At 51.5% G+C, this 21152-nt stretch overlaps 2 protein-coding genes across 26 annotated transcripts in view; one reads left to right on the plus strand and one right to left on the minus strand.

Moving 5' to 3' along the window:
- Positions 1-8059, plus strand: part of KANSL1 (KAT8 regulatory NSL complex subunit 1) — a 177045-nt gene extending 168986 nt beyond the window's left edge. For all 3 annotated transcript variants that reach the window (XM_080680385.1, XM_080680383.1, XM_080680384.1), the window contains exons 11-15: positions 3981-4102; positions 4709-4766; positions 4973-5085; positions 5774-6026; positions 6338-8059. In XM_080680385.1, the coding sequence (XP_080536511.1) occupies positions 3981-4102; positions 4709-4766; positions 4973-5085; positions 5774-6026; positions 6338-6565 (774 nt within the window). In that variant the 3' untranslated portion in view covers positions 6566-8059. The remainder of the gene's footprint in view (positions 1-3980; positions 4103-4708; positions 4767-4972; positions 5086-5773; positions 6027-6337) is intronic.
- A 2997-nt stretch (positions 8060-11056) lies between these two features.
- Positions 11057-21152, minus strand: part of MAPT (microtubule associated protein tau) — a 78746-nt gene continuing 68650 nt past the window's right edge. For 16 of the 23 annotated variants that reach the window (XM_080680705.1, XM_080680711.1, XM_080680710.1 and 13 more), the window contains 4 exons: positions 20693-20785; positions 17672-17753; positions 15043-15155; positions 11057-13101 (listed from right to left, as the gene is read on the minus strand). In XM_080680705.1, the coding sequence (XP_080536831.1) occupies positions 12886-13101; positions 15043-15155; positions 17672-17753; positions 20693-20785 (504 nt within the window). In that variant the 3' untranslated portion in view covers positions 11057-12885. The remainder of the gene's footprint in view (positions 13102-15042; positions 15156-17671; positions 17754-20692; positions 20786-21152) is intronic. The other 7 variants (XM_080680716.1, XM_080680715.1, XM_080680706.1 and 4 more) reach the window with 1 other exon arrangement.

Consider the following 21152-nt stretch of genomic DNA (forward strand, 5'->3'; position numbering starts at 1 on the left):
GGGCATTGAAGACATTTGATTTCCCAGCTTTTACTCTACTGGTGAGTGGAGCTACAGTACTTAGAATAAAGACTGATGTTAGAGTGCCTGGAACAGAAGGGAGAAGGTAGAGCCCATGCTTTTCCGGGGTACAGAGCAGAATTACAGATCCAGCAGGCCACCCTGGCAGTGCTTACTTGTGGTACACTCACAGTGACCTCATAAGTACTGCATTCTATCCAGAAAGCTGGTCTCATAGCCATTTCAGACACACATTAGAATTTCGTTATAATACTTTAGTTCCTCAAGGTGTGCCTCCTTGAACACATCTACCTGTAGTGGCTTTCTGTACTAAAGGGTCCTTTATGTAGTAATTATAATAATAATGGTAATAGTAATAATAAAACACTGCCGCTGTAATATGTCAGTGCTAAGTGTTTTCCACATGTTCTTTCAGTCAGTTCTATAACACCTTTGAGATGTAGTTGGTGTTAAGGATTCCCATTTTTTAAACAGGGAAACTAAGGCTTTCCAAAGTTAAATAAATTGCATAAGCAAGGCAACTTGTGATGGTTATAATTGTGATTCAAACCCAGGCTGCCTGGCTGCAGAGCTGGCTCTCTTACATTACATACACAGTGTTGACCACTGGGGCACCCCATGGCAGAGGCACCTTATGCAGGTGCTTTGAAGCCCCTTCAGAATTGACATCAAGAAACTTCTAAGCCCACAAAATGTGCTCACTAGGTAACTGTGATCAGGTAGGAATTCACATTGTTCTGTCTTCGCTCTTAAAACTCTTTTCCGAATGGTCTCTATGTTCCTTCCTCTTCTTCACCTCCTACATTCCACAAATTTTGTCTAAATAGGTCTACGTAGTATCTGTCACAAACTTAGCTACCCATCAGCAAAAGGTAGATAACCAAAAGACAAAAGTATTTCAGAGAAAGTTGAATTCTGATAGAAAACCTGAACTTATTATTCATTAAGTATAAGTTTTGTACATAGCCCTGTGTTAATCATTAAGGCTCTTGCCGCTTTTTTTTTTTTTTCTTCTAAGAAGCTGGATTTATTTAATAAAGTGAAAGGCCAGATAGTTAAAATAAGGTAGAGAAGCTAAAGGACATGGAGAGACATTTAGGGGGACGGAGAGCAGGAAGAGGTATGTATGCTAGTGCTTCACAAAAGATAGTGGATGAATCATAATCAACTCAATGACTTTTAAAAATATCCCTGAAGATTCTGATTTCATAGTCAGAAAGGGGAGTCTGAGAAATGTTTATTTTTATTTATTTATTTATTTATTTTAAATACATTTTATTGTTTTTTTTACTGAGAGGAAGGGAGAGGGATAGAGAGTTAGAAACATCAATGAGAGAAACATTGATCAGTTGCCTCCTGCACACCCCCTCACTGTGGATGTGCCTGCAACCGAGGTACATGCCCTTGACCGGAATCGAACCTGGGGACCCTTCAGTCCGCAGGCTGACGCTCTATCCACTGAGCCAAACCGGTCAGAGCAGAAATGTTTATTTTTTTTTAAAGCTCTCCCTCTTTATCTTGCTTCTGATGTGCAACCAGGTTTGGGAACCACTGTCCATTCCCATCACTTGCTCTCCACCTCTGATTCTAAACAGAAGAGTAGTTATGTTTGACCAAATTAGTATCCGATGGAATGGGGGCGAGTCGTTTTAGGGGGAATATATACCTGTTTCTGGCAGCAGTTTCACATTCTTTTTTTTTTTTTTTTTTTTTAATCGATTTTATGGAGAGAGAAACATTGGTTGGCTGCCTCATGTACGCTCCCTACTGAGGATCAAGCCCGAAACCTGGGCATGTGCCTGACTTGGAATTGAACCAGTGACTTCCTGTTGTATGGAATGACACTCAACCACCTGAGCCATACCAGCCGAGCTCGCATTCATTCTTTTTTTTTTTTTTTTTAATATATTTTATTGATTTTTTTACAGAGAGGAAGGGAGAGGGATAGAAAGTTAGAAACATTGATGAGAGAGAAACATCAATCAGCTGCCTCCTGCACACCCCTACTGGGGATGTGCCCGCAACCAAGGTACATGCCCTTGACCGGAATCGAACCTGGGACCCTTCAGTCCGCAGGCCGACACTCTACCCATTGAGCCAAACCAGTTAGGGCTCGCATTCATTCTTGATTAAGATATATGGAAAGCTATTTCTTGGGGCTTCCTTAAGGAACTCTTCTTTAGTAGGACATACAGTTTCAACAAAGGTGTGGCAGACAATCTGTTCCAGTGATTGTCAGCCAATATGCTGCAAGAATTTTTAAAACATGCAATACCTGACTATGTAGTCCAGGGCACTGACCTCTTTTCCCTTACATTATCAAATAAGAAAATGACAACAGCCAACACAACCATATCTATCTGGTATGACTGAATCAAAATTATACCTTTTTTGTTGTTGTTGTTATATTGGGGAAAAAAAATACATTCTTGGGTGTGCCACAAAATTTTTACATGTTTACATGTGCCGTGAGATAGAAAAGGTTGAAAATCACTGATCTATTTTCACTTAATGGAGAAGGAACTTGAGGTGAGAAAGACATTGTGATAACCTTTAGGTAATGTAGCTAAAATCCTTGCCCAGGAAGTGCACTGCCTTTCAACATTCTCTGAGAATGTCCTGAAATGATGGGGTGAGTCAGTTATATGTCGCCCTCCAGGAAGAGTAGAGTGGTAGGGAACAATCTCTTCCTCATCTTCTTTCACTAACCTCTTCTGGGCCAAGCACACATGGTGGTTTGGGTTTGAATGCTGTCTCTTAGGTGTTTCCAGCTGTATTGTCGCCACGGCAGCATGTTTGTCACCCACTGTTTCCCTCTGGCCTCTCTCAGCTCAATTGCCAGTCTCTATGGCAGGGTAGGGTGTTTGCTATCTGGGCACAAACAGCTAGTGGACTTTTTCTTCCATCTATGAAACCAAGCCCTTTGGCTTTATTCCTCCTTTGGTCTCCCAGCTGCTGTAGGTGCCCACCTTCTCATTGGATCCTCTTAGTCTTTCCCAAGAGTTTGATCTTCTCAAATTCTCTTTTCCAGGAGTGAGCTATAGAACCCAGTCCTCTTCTTCAGTTTCTCTTCACTCATCTAGAAAGCTCTCAGCTTTTCCCCCAAGAATAATAGCCACAAAGAGGGAAATCACATAGTGACTGAGCAGATGGTGGGTTCAGATTTAGCTGAAGAGTTCAGATCTATAAGAAGGAGGTGATTTCATAACATTCAAGGTTAGATGATCTATTGAACTGGACCTATTTTTTGGGCATCTTTCAGGATAAGGGAAATCATCTTTATAACCCGAAGAGTCACCACTAGATTTAAGCATTGCTTTTAGGAACTACTGTGAGTCTAAGTCATGGGTGGGGATAAAAAGGGGGAACAGAAAAAGGAGGATTTAAAGTGGAGAGAGGTGCCTGGCCAGAGTGGCTCGGTTGGTATTAGGTGTCCTTCTCATGCACCAAGAGGTTGCAGGTTCAATTTCCAGTCAGGGCACATGCCCGGGTTGCAGACTCGATCCCCGGTTGGGGGCGTGAAGGAGCAGCTGATTGATGTCTCTATCTCTCTTCCTCTTTGTCTAAAAAAAAAAATCAATTTAAAATGTGTATTAAAAATTATTTTCAAGTAAGGAGGAAGGGTAGTAAAGGTGTTTATGGAGGAATAGGAACCACAACTGACTCAAGGCCCCAGAATACCCACCCTGTGAAATTCACAGAAGTCTCTTCACATGAGCCCATGAAGCGGGAGGGTGGACAGTGAGACTTGTGCACAGAAGGTACTTATCAGGACCCACCTAATATTTCTCCTGAGGGCTTTGTTATGGGAGACCATCTCCTAGAGCAAGCAGCTGCTCCCAGCCCTCACCCGTGGGACTCAGGTGCCTGTTTATTGGTGATCCTGTTTTAAGTCTCCGGGATATGCTTTGATGTTTGTAGGATTGTGCCTCTCTTTTAAACTTACCTTTGTCTTACAGCAGCCAATAAGGAGGAGAAGGGGCGAGAGTTCATTTGACATTAACAACATTGTCATCCCAATGTCTGTTGCTGCAACAACCCGTGTAGAGAAACTGCAATACAAGGAAATCCTTACTCCCAGGTAGAGGCCCTAAATAAATCGGCTTCTCTCCTTATTCTTCCTCATACTGTCCTTTTTTCTTTGTCTCTTGTCACTGAGCTCTGGGTCCTACCTTTGAGTTTTGTCTTCTCTTTAAGAGGAAGTTGTGTGTAACAGAAGTGAAATTATTATTAGTTCTCTCTCATTCCATTATATAAGTCTAACCAGACCACAGGCCACAAAGTGGTGATAGACATTATTTTGTTTGACACAACGATGTGTTTTAAAATATTGAATTTGTCATCAGCATCAAGGCAGGACTTCACGTATGAATCTTTATTTCTAGCTTTTGTTGATAAATCAGAAGATTGGGTGACCCTGTATATGCAATCCCATGTGGTAGCAATCTGCTGGTGCTGAATAGTGGTGGTTCCTTTGTTTTTGTCAGTCTCGGGGCCTGCACTGGTTTTATGGCCCGTGTGAATATTGAGTGTGGGGCCTCTTTTAGAGGCCTCCAGGGCCAAGGAGGACAAACTCTGAGAGGGCAGAGCCTGCCAGTAGAAAGCAGTGCCACTCGTAGGTGCATGGACACATTTATCCTGCCCCGGCAACTTGCCATCTCATGATTGTCCCTTCTTGGTTTTGTAGCTGGCGGGAGGTCGATCTTCGGTCTCTGAAGGGGAATCCTGACGAAGAGAACGAGGAGGTAACGGCATGGCCATTCTCTCTTAAAGAAGATACATACACATGGGTGCACACATCCAGACCTGTGGAGTCAAATGCAAGCTCACATTCCTGTTTCGATGGGGAAGAGTCTAGTGTGGGGTGGGGCTGGCTCTAGAATTGACCTATCCATACTAAAACTCAGCTTTCTGGAAGAAATTGTTGATCATTGAAGCTGCTCTATTGCAGATCGAGGACTTGTCTGATGCAGCCTTCGCCGCCCTGCATGCCAAATGTGAGGAGATGGAGAGGGCTAGGTGGCTGTGGACCACAAGCGTGCCACCCCAGCGGCGGGGCAGCAGGTGATGGGACAGGGAATTTGGGCCGTGTCCATGGAATTGCCACTGCCTGCCTCTCAGTTGCTTTTGCTCTTCTTCGTATTCATCCATTGCCAGTAGCCGAGAATACAGAAGTTCCTTGGTGTTTGTTGCAACCAGTGAGAGTATAAGCAGTCAGACTCTGGTCTCCTGAGAAGCAGGCTGACTGGCATTCGGAGGCCTCACCACACGCTGTCCTTTGGACAGTGGAGCATGGTTCTGTGGTCATGCTCGAAAGAACTGCCCCACCTTATCTCCAGTTATTATTCACAGTTGCAGAAGCCCTCGGGATTCTCAACTAGAAGGATTTAGATTCAATTTTGCTTTTTCCTTCGACTGTAATTTTCAGAGTCTGAACTAATTTCCCTTCCCCTGTGAATTCTAGGCATTGGGCAGGGATTAGCTCTGGCATTGTTCAGCCCTGGCTTTCTCTTGGGATGACAAGTTTTAGATGTCATGTTGTGTAGCCACCTCTGTACTTGGCGGTGGGAGGACATGAAGGGATTTGTGGTTCCTGGGAAAGAACTGTTGGTGTCGGTCTATCTTGGCTCCCTGGTGGGACACTTGCTTTCATGCCTCTACAGCCCCTCCCCAGTCAAACCCCCCCCCCCCCAATAATATACTAGAAATTCCCTTTACTCAGGCACTCAGATTTGCACTCCTTGGTGTACAGGTCTTACAGGTCATCAGACGGCCGGACAACCCCCCAGCTGGGCAGTGCCAACCCCTCCACCCCCCAACCCCCCTCTCCTGATGTCAGTAGTAGCCACTCTTTGTCGGAGTTCTCCCACGGTCAGTCCCCTAGGAGCCCCATCAGCCCGGAACTGCACTCAGCCCCCCTCACCCCTGTGGCACGGGACACTCTACGACACCTAGCCAGTGACGACACCCGTTGTTCCACGCCAGAGCTGGGGCTGGATGAGCAGGTAAGGGATGCTGCCTTTGCATGGGCTGGCAGATGGGGGTGAGATGGGGAAGGGGCAGCACTGCTGAAGATGGATCTTCATTTCATGACTCCCTCCCATTGTGAAGGGGAGGAGGGGCTGCACTTGAAATTGACCTTCTGAAGGCACAATGGAACTGACCATTGTTAAAAGGGCGCCCACTCTGTGAGGGGCCTTCCCAAACCACCCAGGAACTAACTCCAGAGAGACTGGTCAGGGACTCTAGTCCACATGTTTTGGGGCAGGAGGCAGCTGGTACTGGGTGCTCACCACGGCAACTTGTCTGCCCACAGTCTGTCCAGCCATGGGAGCGGCGAACCTTCCCCCTGGCGTACAGTCCCCAGGCAGAGTGTGAGGACCAACTGGATGCGCAGGAACGGGCAGCTCGCTGCACTCGGCGCACCTCAGGCAGCAAGACTGGTCGAGAGACAGAGGTGGCACCCACCTCACCTCCCGTTGTCCCCCTCAAGAGTCGGCATCTAGCAGCAACAGTCACAGCTCAGCGTCCAACTCACAGATGAGCGGGATACGAGAATCTAAAGACTCACTATTGGCATTAAAGCTTCAGAAATCTCTGCGTTTGATATTCAAACATCATATGCCGGAAATTTTCACAGTTTTTAGTGAATTTAAGGAATTTAGATTCTACTTTTTTTTTTTTTTCTCATTTTGATTTTTGTTTTGTTTTGGTTTTGGTTTCCATGTTTTGTTGTCACACACCTGAGCACTTCCTCCAGCTGGCAAACAGAAGTTCAGGATAAGACCCTGCTGGCCTGGTCCTGGCACATTCTCTGCACTGTTGAATCACTGGACTTAGCGATGTTTGATGACCACCTCTCCCTCGCATCTGTGGGCAGGGTGGAACAGCCAAGTGGGCAGAGGGAATGGAAAGCTCAAGCTCAATATTGCCACCTTAGGTTAGGGTGGGAGAGCAGCTTGCTCTGGGCTCTTACCCCTCCCCACCCTTTCCCCCTCCCACCTGTGGCTTGGCTCAGCTCCGGCCCTCCTGGCTGGGTGTCGCTTGGCCATCTGTGCTGGAGCACCGCGCCAGAGCCTCTTCACTGTAACTGCCAGCTAGAATGACTTCCCCTGTCATCCAGGTCGCGGAGACTGGTGTGGGGTTTCCTCTGCATTTGGTCATCTCTGTTTTGACTCCTTAACTGCAGTTAACCTGGCTGCGGCTGCTCAGGTCCCCATCCTATGCCCCTTCGTGCCCTCTTGTCTGCTGCCCCATGCCACATTCATACCCACGCACACCAGTTCTTCCACTTGGACTTTTCTACCCTGTCCTGTCCCATGAAGCTAGAGTTAGGACTGCTTAGCCTCTATTCCCACCTCTGCAAACCAGAGGCCTGGGAGTGAGCAGCCATTGCTTCTGTGTGATTCTGTTTTCTCCGGCTGATGCAGTTGTTCCCTTCCCCCTCCAGTTCCCTGTCGGTGTCCGTTCAGCCCTTCCTCTCTTAAGTTTCCCTTTCCTGTGGAACATTGTCTGGTCCCAGCTGTGGCTCCCATCGCTCCCGTGATCACTCCCTTGTGCCTGTCTCATGTATGATCACATTACCAAAAGGGGCAATAAGGACTTCTTTTTTTTTTTTTTTTCCCCATTTTGTAATCATATAAAAATAGTAAGCAAGCTGCTTAATGGTTGGGGTTTTTTCACAATTTTCAACATTAGTGATTCTTTTTGATTCTGTTTGCAAGTTAAAGGGTTTGTCATTGTTTCTTTAAAAAAACAATAATGCACCATATCCCTATGCATAAAGTGCTTCTTCTATTTATAAGGTTGAAAATTCTGAATAACCCTTTTAGCATTGTAAAAAAAAAAACAACAAAAAAAACAAAAACAAAAATGGAAAAAAAAACCTTGTATTTTGTAAATATTTTCTTTTTCTGCTTTGAGCTGTGTATTGGCAGCGAAACATGTAGCTGTCTTTGTTCTATAGAAATGCTTTTCTTCAGAGAAGCTGATCTTTGTTAATGTCTTGATTCTGTTCGCAAAGCACAGACTAGTGCTTAAAAAAAAGGAAGGAAAAAGTGAAAAAAATAATAAAAAAAAGTTACAGAATGTTGTGTGCTGGGCCTTTTTTGACACTTGAACATGGTATTGCTGCACAGTTCTCTGGTGTCCTGACTTTCTGTGGACTTTGGGATGTCTTCATTCTGTCTTACAGGCACCTCGCAGGGTCATCGTATGATCACCAGAAAGAGGGTAGGGGCCAATGAGAATATATACTTTGCATGGAGCCTGAGCTGCTTCTTACCTGCTACCTGAGATTATAGTATCTTTGAGGAGGTTAGGTGCTTGATTTTCTTTATATAAAGATGAGTAAGTGAGTGGGCCTGGTTCTTTATTGTTTTTTTCCTTTTCATGGCAGTCAAGTTGAAACAGCCAATGAGCTGCCTATCCTGGTCGTGAAAGCAGCAGTTCCGAGGTTGGGTTTCTCTGTGGCTGCCCTGTTGCTGCTCCTGTAGTTACAGTTAAGATCTCTACTTAAGCTTCTGTCTGCAGTGGCTAAGGAAAAGCTGAGCAAAGTCATATTTTGAAAGTTGGAAAATCTAAGGGCTGTGTTAAGACCTTGAACTTATTACTGAGAAACAATAAGATGATGGTTTGTTTTGTTACTGTTTCCTTTTGTGACATTGCTAGGGGTTGGCTGGTATCCCTGTCTTAATTCAGCAGACCTGTTCCCCAGCACTAGGAGGAAGGCAGCTCTGTAGGCCTGCAAGAGAGCTAAGCCATTCCTTCAGCTGATTGGCTGGTGTTCTGCTTCAGCCCCAGGCCTCGAGGCTAATTTCCAAGGAAGAAAACGTCTCATATACCAACCCCAGTCTTTTCAGGTTTGAAATCACTAGAATGGGTCAGCCCCAAGGGTATTGACCAGGAGTGTTGTGAGCACCAGAATGAGGCAATTGGACTGAAAATGAAAAGGTTGAGAACTCTTCTTTCACTTTCTGGGCCCTAGAGAGAGCTGGTAAAGCTCATGGCCCAGTTTTAACAACATTGTCTTTCCCTATTCGGAGCTAAGTTTTCCAAAGCAGAGAAAGGACTTGAAAATCATACATCCCATATCATTTCTTTGTCTTTTGAATTTATGCACATAGACCTCATTTAATCAGTAATAACTTTATTTCCAAATTCACTTTTACAGCAACAGTCCTTGTATATCATTTGTTAAAACACACAATACACCATATGGACATTCACAGACAGGAAGCTAAGCTAAGATTGTTTCATGTCCCTCCCCTCCCACCCTCAAAATTACTGAAGAAATCATGGGACTTGCAAGTGTCAGAAATTGTCCTGCCAGACACTGCTAATTCATGGGCTAAGTCCATTAGGAGGTGAGACTGGGTCAGGGCCCAGGATAACCCTTTTCAAAACTGAAGAGCAACCAGAAGTCCCATGAAGCTACGGATCTATAGATGGGACACAGTGACCTCCACCTTTACCCTCATCCCTGCCTCTTGGCTTTCCTTGGGGGACAAAGATAAAAGAGGGTGAAGGGAAAGATCTTGGCAGCTGCTAGATACAGGCTGCGTGTCCGGAGTCAGTGGGAAAAGTGACACACAGGTGCCCACGGCTTACAGGAAAGTTTGCCAGGGTCTGTGGGAGGCACGATTGTGGGCTTGGGGCCCGGCAAGAGACCAGAGCAACCACATCTCCAGATTCCTCCACAAGCCTCACCGCCTGCACCTGGCTGGGAAGGACATGGGAAGCAGCTGGCAGCTACTGACTGCACTTGGGAATCCAGTCAGTGAAAAGGCGGCACCCCCAGGACCTCTAGCAAATGCGGCTGAAATGGTGAGGAAAAGGGTTACAACGAGGTTTAACTGCAGTACTCCAAGACTTCCCCTTGCCCATGGTAACTATCTTACAGGTTCCTCCCCCCAACCCCTATAGCACAACAAGCATTCGCAAACAGGATACAGTCTCACCATTGAAGTCAATTTAAATGGAACTATGGGTAGAACGGAGAGCTTGAAGGAACCAGGCATAGAGCATACCTAGCCCACCCAAGGGACATGGACTGGAGAGGGGGACTGGGGAGAACTCAGCCCTGGGGGATTGTCCTCATTTAAGGTCACAAGCCAGCACCCCTTTGCCTCTCCTCCCCAACACTGACCTGATCACCCTAAACCATAATTCTGAGGCCGACCCAAGTAGTCCACCCTCCCAGGGAGATTCCAGGGCCCTGGGAGTCAGGTGTCAGAGAACAGGGCACAGGAGCTACAGGAAGAGGAAGCCAGAAGAGATGCAGCACACTAGTGGCAGTAACGACGGGCCACGTCTCTAACAGCTACCCGACCTTCAAACCACATTTCCTTTTTCTTTCTCAGAACCCGAAGAGCAGCTGGGACTCCCAGGACAGCCGGAAGCTCTGACTGCAAATGAAGCCTCCAGCCCAGTTGCCTTCAACTATCTAAACTGGAAGTGGCAGAACCACTTAAGCAGCAATTTCCACAGAGGCTGCTTCCCTTTCCCCGAGGCAGCAGATGGAGTCCTGCAAGGTCCGCGGGGGCTCTGGCCAGGCTTCGGGAATGGTGTCTCCCGCGCGTCATCCTTCCTCTGCCAGGCAGCTGTGGTGGTAAGGCCCTGGGACCTTCCCCCAGCTGGCACTGGCTTCATCTTCCTGGTGATGCAGGGCTGCTGTGGGGCTTCTCCAGGCTGTGGCCAGAGAGGGCGTTTTCACACTGCAAGCCAAGCCAGCCCAAGACACAGCTCTGCCCGGCAAATGGGAGCCCGGGATGAGGAGGGGCACCAGCTTTCTTGGTCCTCATCCTGTGCCTCAGGCCTTCCAGCTGAGGGTCCTCCGGTGTCAGAATCTGTGCTCTGTTGGTCCCAGATGCTGAAGGAAACCTCTCTGGAGGCCAAGCAGGGGAGAGCCACACTGGCCTGGAGTCCCAGCACAGGGGAGAGCAATCCAGGACCCCCACTGGGTGGGTTAGAAACCTCCTTACAAGCATTTCAAGATACATGCGTCCTTTTTTTTTTTTTCTTTTTCTTTTCTTTTCACTATCATAGTCACTCGGTGAATCCAAACATAAACAGACAAATCTGACGACAACGCAACAGGTGCAGACGGGGAGGGAAAGGCGACATCTATGTATATGTTCAGCTGCTCCAGTGGACAGACAGCATTGCTTCCAGCTGGGACGGGGAGAACCATTTCCAAGTGGGCGTGTCCCTTTGTGGGGGTCTGGAGGGCTGATTATATGCACTTGAGGCTGAGCAGCGTGGGGCTCTCTTGAGGCTGGCAGTCACAGGCTGGCATGGAAGTGAGGGACAGGGAACGTGGTCCCTCCCCGGGGGCCTGCCTATCCTGGTGCCATCTCTGACAACCAGGCCACCCAACCTGCTGCAGCTCAACACAGGAAGGGGCTGGTCTTCTGGGAGGAAAAGGCTCTCCAAGCCAACATCCAGGGTCACTGCTGAGCCCCACCCTGGCCTTGCCAAGCCCCACATCTTGATGGGAGGTCAGGTCATCGGGTTCATCATGAGGGACAGGCCAGTTGGATGAGTGTAACTTAGTCCTAGAAACTGAGGTCCCGCCTTGTGCCCGGACTTTGCCTTCCCTTGATTTCACCCCTTAGTTAAGAGTAGGTGCCTCCCACATCCAAACAATGTGAATTACTGAGAAGGGGGTGGTGAGGCTGGGGACGAGGGACAGTGTGACATAATGAGGGATACAGGCAGTGACTGGGCTCCACCCAGCAGACACAGGGTGTGGTGGGGGCAGGCAGCTGGCTGCAGTGGGGTGGGAGGAACAGGAGGCTCAGGACCCCCTCCTGCTCCCCGCACACTCTAGAGATGCCAGTGGCCCAGGCTTGGGAACAGGCGGGTGTCCCACAAGAGGCACAGGTCCTTACAAGAGAACTGGTTAGCCCTAAAGTCCCAGATCAGTGAGGTGGCCAAAATCGTGGCTGCACTTCCAACCTTCAGAACGCAACTGAACAGGGTCTCCGTGGGGTGGAGGGAAGCCCCTCGGTCAGGACCGCCCCGCCCCGCCCCACCCCTGGGGACAGAGGCCCGAGGTGTCTTCCCTAAGGAAGTCACACACAGGCTGCCCCCCTCCCGCCAGCCAGCCTTCTCCTGCCAGGCAGGTGGGAGGGACTGGAGCCCTTTTCCACAGGCTGCCTGCCCTGCCCTGCCCTGCCCTGCCCTGCCCGTGAGGGAGGCACACCCACCTGCACAGACCCCGGCCACCAACCGCAGGAGGCCCCAGTGGAGGCTGCTTGTGCTCCCTGCTGCCCTTCCATAGGGAGCAGGTGTCCTCTCCCTCATGCTCTTACCGCCCGCCTCCCTCCTCCCTCTCTCCCACTCCCCTGCCCACCTGCTGCCTCAGCCTCTCCTGTGTCTCCCCCCACCCCCACCTGTCCAGCTCACACCAACATACCAAGTTGTGAATCCTTTGTTGCTGCCACAGCCTCTGTGACATCCCCAGGATGGGGCCAGAGGGCGCCCCCAGTCCCCTGAAAACCCCCAGAAGCACCTTTCAGAGCCTGACTTTATTCCTCTTCTACTCAGAGGGGGAAAAAAGAATCAAACGGAATTGCCCAAGGAAATGTTGGGTGTGGCCATCTTTAACGTGTTTTTAAAAACATTTTATTATTCTTAGCCCACCCATCAATTTGGAAAGATGGAATTGGCTCTTATTCCCATCACTGATTTTGAAGTCCCGAGCCAGAGCCGAGCCACAAAAGCAGGTTAAGTGATAACCTATTACCCGATCTGTGAGGAGCAGCTGGGGGGCAGAGGGCGAGGGGCCAGGTCATTATTCTTTTTTATTTCCACACTCTCACTCTCTTCTCTCCACGATTATTGACCGCCCCGGGGGCCTGATCACAAACCCTGCTTGGCCAGGGAGGCGGACACTTCGTCAGCTAGCGTGGCGAGCTGGGGCGAGTCTACCATGTCGATGCTGCCTGTGGAGGACACGTTACTGAGGTGCCGCGGAGACGTGTCCCCGGACACCACGGGCGACTTGTACACGATCTCCGCCCCGTGGTCCGTCTTGGCTTTGGCGTTCTCACGGAAGGTCAGCTTGTGGGTTTCGATCTGCGAGACAGGAGGGGAGGGAGGCTGAGAGGAAGAGCTGGAGAAGGGGCACCAGCTCTGCCAACCTGGCCCGGGTGGGGAGGCCCGATGAAGCGGTGGTAGCTGTGGTTTCATCATTTCCAATAGCAAACACTTGTGCAGTTCTTCCCTCCTGCCTCCCGGCGACCCTGTTCCCCTCTCCAGAGGCAGTGGCCGTCCTAAGTGTCTTGTGGACCCTCACAGAGATATCCCGCACAGGCGTTATGTGTGAACGCGTAAAAAATATGTGTGCCTATTTTAATACATATGTGACAATATGCACTGTACTTTGCTCTCTACTTTGTAGACTTAAACCTTCTGCTATCAGCACTAGTTCCCTCGGGCTTGCCCATGGCTGCCTGGCATTCCACCAGGGCGGATGTACCCACGTGTATCTGCTCCCCTGGGGGTGGGTATTTCAGCTGTTCCAGGCTTTTGCTGTGACGAAGACTGCTGTGTGTGAATAACCTGGGATGACCTTGAACACACATTTCACACCGTGGAGGCGTGTCCTACAAGTGGAGTTGCTAGCAGGTCCTAAGGCGTGCACATGCCGCCCAGTTGCAATGCAAGTGCTGAAGTCTGCTGGAGAAGATTAAGGGACGTCCCCAGAGCCACCTCTGTCCTGCCATGAGCCACGTACACCCCTCCCCTTTGCCAGGGACTAATGAGTCAGGAGGTGGCAGCAATGTGGGCAGCACTGATGGGTGTGATAAAGCCCTTTTATAAAAGTAGAGAAATGACAGCCCCGGAGGGCAGAGCGCCCGTGGTACCTGGGAAACGCAGGAAGCGTTAGCCTGAGAGGCAGGTAGCACGGTGATTCCTGATGAGCCCTGAAGTGATGGACACAGTGATTCTCAGCCTCTCGGGGGTCCTAGGACTGCTCTGAGGGTCTGATAACACCATAAAGGCACAGCGTTTCTCCATTCAATTGCAGGAGGCCGTGGGCCCAGGTGAAGGGCCCCTACCGCATGGGCTCGCGTGTGTGGCTGGAGAGAGACCAGGCTCCCACCGAAGCCATGTGTGCACTGATTTTGTTCATTTGGGCCACCGCTTTGACCAGAGTCCCTTCCATATTTCTGTATTTGAAGGGCCTTTTTCACATAAGTTTTGATAAAATCATTCATGTTTTGTAAAAGCTTTGTTCTTGAGAAAAAATGACAGTGTCCTAGTGATGTCCCCAAATGCCCAAACCCGTGGTCGGCAAACTGCAGCTCGCAAGCCACATGCGGCTCTTTGGCCCCTTGAGTGTGGCTCTTCCACAAAATACCACGGCCTGGGCGAGTCTATTTTGAAGAAGTGGCGTTAGAAGAAGTTTAAGTTTAAAAAATGTGGCTCTCAAAAGAAATTTCAGTCGTACTGTTGATATTTGGCTCTGTTGACTGATGAGTTTGCCGACCACTGCCCCAAACTGAAGGGAACTCAGGCAAGACCCAGAGACAGAAACGGCCGGACTGCCACAGTCCCTGTTCAGCAGCCTCCCCGTGGACACGCCCGGCAGCGGCTTGGCTGAAGTCTGGATTTCACCATCACTGTTTTGCTCCAACTGCCTGGTGACCCGTCTAGAAAGTGAGGTTATGTCCCCCTGACTTGTTTTGGTGCCCTGTGCTGGCTTTGGGATGGCTGCTGCCTTCTGTGGCTGCTTGGCAACCACGGGGCCTTGGACAGCAGCTCTCACATTTGCACTAAAGCAGCGGTCGCCAACCTTTGGGATCTCACCACGGGCCATGTCTTAAAACCTCCGGGTGTCCAGACCACACCTGAGACCAGCCGGAATCTCCAGGGTGGGGCCCCCAGGTGGCTGCTGAGGACCAGATCACGCCAGGCCCCGCGGGGCCTCCAGCTTCCTCCCCTGGAAGCCTGGGCCAGTCTTGTCCGCGGCCGAGGTGATGAACAGCCTCCCCCCGGCCCTGCCCTCTTTACCTTTTTATTCCCTCCCCCAGGGACGTGGGTGATATTATCCAGAGACCCGATCTTCGACTGGACCCTGTCCTTGAAGTCCAGCTTCTCGGATTTGACTTCCACCTGGCCGCCTCCTGGAACACAGCACACACAGCGCCTCGAATTAGTGTGGTTTCGAGAGTCATTCCCAGGAACACCGACCTCTGGGAGCAGCGAGGACTCGCCTTCACTTAGAAAGTAGCTGGGGCACCAGTCAGTCCTTCCAAAGGGCTTGGAAACAGTTTGCTTCATCTCTCTAATCAAGGTATGCATCAAATATTTACTCAGAAAACTCTTCCTCCGTAGATAATGCAGAGGTCTGGGAGAAGTTACTCCCAGTTCTAAACTGGATGGCTTCCAGAGAGGGAAGTCGTTCTGTGTCAACATCCTGGAAGCTGCAGCCCTGCAAGACCTTGGAATTCAACTGAAGGCAAAAGGCACCCCAAATAAAGAAGGGCCCTGGCCCTCCTGCCTCCTTAGACACTCGATGCCACCCACACCCAAGGCGGAGACATGGTCTGAGGGGGAGAGTAATGACAGCTGACCCTTGAACAACTGCATGGTCCGCTTATACGAAGATTTTTTTCAATAAATATTGTGTCTGTTCTGTATGAATTTCTTCGTGACGTTTTCTTTTCTGTAGTTTACTTCATTGTGATAATACAGTATTTAATACACAGGACACGCAAAATAGGTGCTAACTAACTGCATGTGTTTTTGACTGCACAGTGGTTGGCACCCGACCCCCCACGTTGTTCAAGGGTCAACTGGACATTACTTGCTTGGGTAGGACAAAGCCACCCAAGAAAGCTGCTCCCAGTGGGGTGACACCAGTGGAGGGTCGTTTTCCCTGGGAGGGAAACACCCACAAAATGTCCAAGGGAGCCAGCAAACAAGGGGACATTCTGCACGAGGCTCTGACAGCCTCTCTCCCCACAGGACTGGCTCCGCAGGCATCTCTGCCCTGAGAGCCTGGCCACGGCGGAGCCCCACTCTGAACCAGGCGGGAGCTGGAATCTAACACTGTGTTGTCCCACATGGTAACCACCAGCCACATGGCCACTTAAATTGGTGGGTTTTTCATTGAATTTATTGGGGTCACATTGGTTCATAAAACCATACAGGTTTCAAGTGCACACTGCATCGTGTACTCATCGCTCAAAGTCAAGTCTCTTTGTTCACATTTGTCACCCCCCCCCACTTTGCCCACTTCCACCTCCCCTCCCTTTCCCTCTGGCTATCACTATACTGTTGTCTGTGTCTGTGTGTTATATATATATATACTAGAAGCCCGGTGCATGAAATCGTGCACGGGTAGGGTTCCTAGCGGCTACCGGCTGGGGAGGGGGGCCTCCCTTCCCCCCCAGCACCTGCCCCATCACCAATGCCCACCATGTTCCGCACCAACCCCTGGTGGTCAGCGCACATCTAACTCCCGGTTGGTTGAACTGTAGGGACAATTTTCATATTAGCATTTTATTATTTATATATACTAATATATATATATATTTTTTCTTAACTCCTTCACATTTTTTTAATCTTTTTTTAAAAAATATATTTTATTGATTTTTTACAGAGAGGAAGGGATAGGTATAGAGAATTAGAAGCATTGATGAGAAACATCGATCAGCTGCCTCCTGCACACCCCCCACTGGGGATATGCCCGCAACCAAGGTACATGCCCTTGACCGGAATTGAACCTGGGACCCTTTAGTCTACAGGCTGATGCTCTATCCACTGAGCCAAACCAGTTAGGGCTCCTTCACATTTTTCATCCAGCCCCCCTAACCCCCTCCTCTGACAGCTGTCAGTCTGTTCCATGTATCTATGCCTCTGTTTCTATTTTGTTTGTTATTTTGCTCATTAGAGTTCACATGTAAGTGAAATCATATGGTATTTGTCTTTCTCTGACTGGCTTATTTCCCTTAGCATAATGCTCTCCAGGTCCATCCATATTGTTGCAAAGGGTAAGATTTCCTTCTTTTTTATGGCTGAGCAGTATTCCATCGTGCAAATGTACTTTTAAATTTTAATAAAATTCAGCTCTTCAACTGCCCTAGCCACGTTTCATATGCTCAACAGCCACACGTGGTCAGTGGCCTCGACCTTGGACATCACAGGTGTACAACCTTTGCAGCATCGCAGCAAGCTCTATGGGTCTCACTGGTTTCTTTGGGAGGGGAGCGAGGGAGGGGGGATGGGAAAGCGCCAACAGTATCATTTTCTGTTCAAACAAAGTCACAGAGGAGACACAGCAATGGCCTAGGGTTCTACCTTGCAGTTTGTGCAGTTGGTGAATGTCCCCCATGTTGGCTGGGGACCAAGCTGGGACATCCATAGAGCCACGCTTCGGGGGCCAGGCCAGGCTGCTCCCCAGCTCTCGAGGCCCCACGTACAGCCTGCGTGGAGCACCACGAGCCACGGGCTAGCTAGGGTGTAGGATCAGCATCTGCCCTCCCTGCTCAGGAATGAGATAGGACATCCCCTTCCACCCTCAACACTCTCCATGGCCCATCCCATCGCTGCTTCCCAGCCCCCTCGGGAGCAGGCACCACCGAGCCCAGCCCAGCCCAGCCCACCCCAGACCCTGCCCCGAGCTCGCCAAGGCTACCTGGCTTGTGATGGATGTTGCCTAATGAACCACACTTGGAGGTCACCTTGCTCAGGTCCACGGGTTTGTAGACTATTTGCACCTGGAGGTGAGAGGGGTGGGCAAAGAATAAATAGGATTATTTACGGGTGGAGCACAGTGAGAAGCAGCTGTGAGAGCCAGGCGCTGCTGGACCAGGCTTCCTGTCTGCCCAAGGCACTCACCCAGCCCGGGTGGAAATGTTGGGTTGGAATTCTGCCAACCCTACCCCCAGGGAGCCGCGTCTGCACAAGTGACTGGGGGCTGAAGACGCTCCAGTCCCCAGGACAAGGACCCTCGGGGAAAACAGGATCCTGCGTCTGTCCCTGTGCAGGGCCCATGCCATTTGCTTAGCAAACACACGTAAAGCAGTCACTCCTGACGTGACACAGACATCACATTCAGTGAGGACAATGTGACCCAGTGTGCAGCATTGGAAAAGCGGAGAGCGTATCTGCTGGGCCTCAAAGAGGAGAGGGCCGCGGGGGTAGAGAGGGGGCTTTCTCTCAGGAGAAGCTTCCAGAAACCCCAGCACACCCACAGCAAGAGCAATGACGGTCAGTGAGCAGCACCCAGAGCCGTGGGGAGACCCAGAAGAGGCAGTTGGCGCCTGAGTGTCCTGGAAAATGACACTGGCGGGGGAACAGGCGGCCCAGCAGACACCCCCAGGGTTAGCGTCTCAGAGAGCAGACTCGGACACACACCCGCCCGAGGTCCAGGGCTTCCACTTGCCCCAGCCCACCCTGTGGTCAAGCCACACTGACATCCTCCCGAGGGGGACGGTGGCCCCTGTACTGATCTCAGCCCAAGAACCGGCTTTCCTGAGGGGGCTCCCCAGGAGGCTTCTGGAGGAAGTCCCACAAAGCCATGGCTGTGAGGGGTCCCCAGATGGTCACTGAGGGACTATTCCCAGCAGTGACCTTGTGTGAGGTCACCAGAGGGTGCAGGAGGCGTCACCCAGGGGACTCCCGCTCCCTGCCTGGAGGAGGTTACCCGAGGGAGATGGCCTCGTGCCTGAGGATGGGTTTAACCAGGGACACCAGGAAAAAAGGAGAGGTTTCTCCTTAGTCAGAATCATCTGGAACAACCCCAGTTATCTCAGTTACTCAGAACCATCCTGGTGCGTGCCCCTAGTCAATGGAGAGTTGATTGAGGCCGACAGGTGGGCCAGGGCTGTGTGCCCCGTGTGTGGTGTGGGGTGGGAGGCACAGGGCTGGCAGCCTGCACCGTGAGGGGGTGGGTCATGAATGATTCTGAGAACAGGCCTGGGAGGGAGCTGGGCTCTGGGTGGGCACCCAGGAGGTGGTCAAGGAGCTTTGGGGACTCGTGCCGGCGGGAGGGAGGTGGAAGGGACGGGGTGACCCCGGCTTCCTGCTCTTCCCTACAGTCTAGATGGGCAGCCACCTCCAGACTGAAGAGTGGAGGGCAGGCCAGAGGCCGGAGCCCAGGCTGGGGGTCCAGGGCCCCCGAATCACCTGAGGCTGACATTGTGCGGCCACCTTCCTCCAAACGAGCTTTCTTCGAAGGCTCCTCCTGCAAACAAGCCTCAGGCGCGGGCCAAGCACAGGGCCTGGGCCAGCCCGGGTCGCCCACGGTTCTCTGCTAGGTCACAGGCCCGCGGGGAGTGCGGGACAGCCGGGAGGCGCCCCGAGGAGGTTCCTCGATGTTCTGTGACTGCGGCAGCAGTGGGATGTACCCTCTCCTCCCCACTCCGCCTGCAGGACCCCGGCTCAGCCTCACCAGCACGGCCTCCCACCAGCTGACCAGACACGAGTTAAACCGGAAAACACATGCCTCTTCCTCTGGCCGAGAGCAGTCTACAGCAAAGCCAGAGAGCCGGGAGGCAGAGCTAGAACAGCAACGTGACCCGTGACCCGGCCAGGCGGGGTGGGTGGCCGGGCAGCAGAGCAGGGACTGGGGAGACAGCAGCACTGGTGAGGAAGCGTTCAGGAGCGCCATGCAGCAGCCGCGTGGTGAGCGCCCCATCCCGGACAGCGGGGCTGGGCAGAGCCGGGACAGCGCGCAGGGCGGAGGCAGCGGCACATTGCAAGAATAAACCCTCGGCTGGATCCAGAAGACGGGCGGCCCAGCCTGGGCACTTTCTGGAGAGACAGCCCCTGGGGGCATTGCTGCCATCCTCGGCTGCCAGCCAGGAGCGGGTGCCTGCTCTCAGAAACCTCCTCTCCCCAGGAGTGGACCTCAGGGGTCTCGAACCTCCTGCTCTCCCTGTGTTAGGCAGGGGCAGTGGGGGAGCCTCAGGACGATGGGTTTGCACCCACAAAGGACAGCCAGGAGGGCAGCAGCAGAGCTGGCCAAGTGGGGAGGTGAGGGTGCAGCCCCAGGTCTCGGGACACATGCAGTGGGGATGCGTTTAAAAGGGCCCAAAGCAAATACAATAAAGAATCAAAGGGGCCCAACGCGGCGTTCCTCTGCCGGGGCTGCAGGTGGTCCCCTGGTGCCTTCTGTTGGGCACTCTGCCGGGGGTGGAGCTGGTTTGAACGTGAGCCAGAGGCCGAGGCACGGCTCACCCCCAGGAGACAAATGAGACCAGACACCGGACTTGGCTTGCTCTGAGGTAGAACAGTACGACCTTTGTGTCCACTTGTCAGAGCAGGGCCAGCTGTCCACAGTGGAACCACTCGAAGTGGACCTGCCCAGATGATGGGGAGGCAGTGACAGAGCCAGGTGCTGCCACTTCAGCCCAACCTCGGAGGGGCTGGGCTGCGGGGCTCCCGGGAGCCCGTGCTGGGCGGTGAGTGGGGTCACGGTGGGTGTGAAGGCTGTGAGGACCCCACTTCCAGGTATGGGCCAGGGAAAGACCAGCCATCTTCCCTAAGCTGCCTGTGCAGGCCGGGGACCCCCAGGTGCTGGGCACCCCTCCGAGACCTGGACACGGAGCCTGAGGACGGTTTATTCTATGCAATGTCTCACAGGGGCACACACGCATGCCACTCCTTCAGCACCAGACCCCAGTCGGGCGCCGGGAACGTGTGAGGTACTCACACTGCCGCCTCCGGGCACGTGTTTGATATTATCCTTTGAGCCACACTTGGACTGGACGTTGCTAAGATCCAGCTTCTTATTAATTATCTGCACCTTTGACAGCCAGAAAAAAGGATGAGTGACACCCCAGCTCACCTGCTCTGCACTGAGGACCCCTGAGGGCAGGGCGGGGACCGGAGGCCCAGGCAGCGCCCCAGGAAGGCACTCCCCAACCGGCTGATCTGGGCGGACCCACCCTACAGCCCGGGGTTCACAAGACAGATCCATGCGGAGGCAACCCTTCCCGACACAGGGTGTGTCACGGAGGCCCCTGGGCGAGCGCCCCTGAGGCCATAAACCAGAATGAGCGCTCACAGGGTCGGGGGAATAAAATGTGCTCACTGGTGTTATTTTAATCCTCACCCGAGGACATGCTTAGGAGGGAGAGAGAGAAACATCGATCGGTTGCCCTATATGTGCC

The sequence above is a fragment of the Plecotus auritus genome, assembly GCF_963455305.1.
Source record: "Plecotus auritus genome assembly, chromosome: 7".
Classification (NCBI taxonomy): domain Eukaryota; kingdom Metazoa; phylum Chordata; class Mammalia; order Chiroptera; family Vespertilionidae; genus Plecotus; species Plecotus auritus.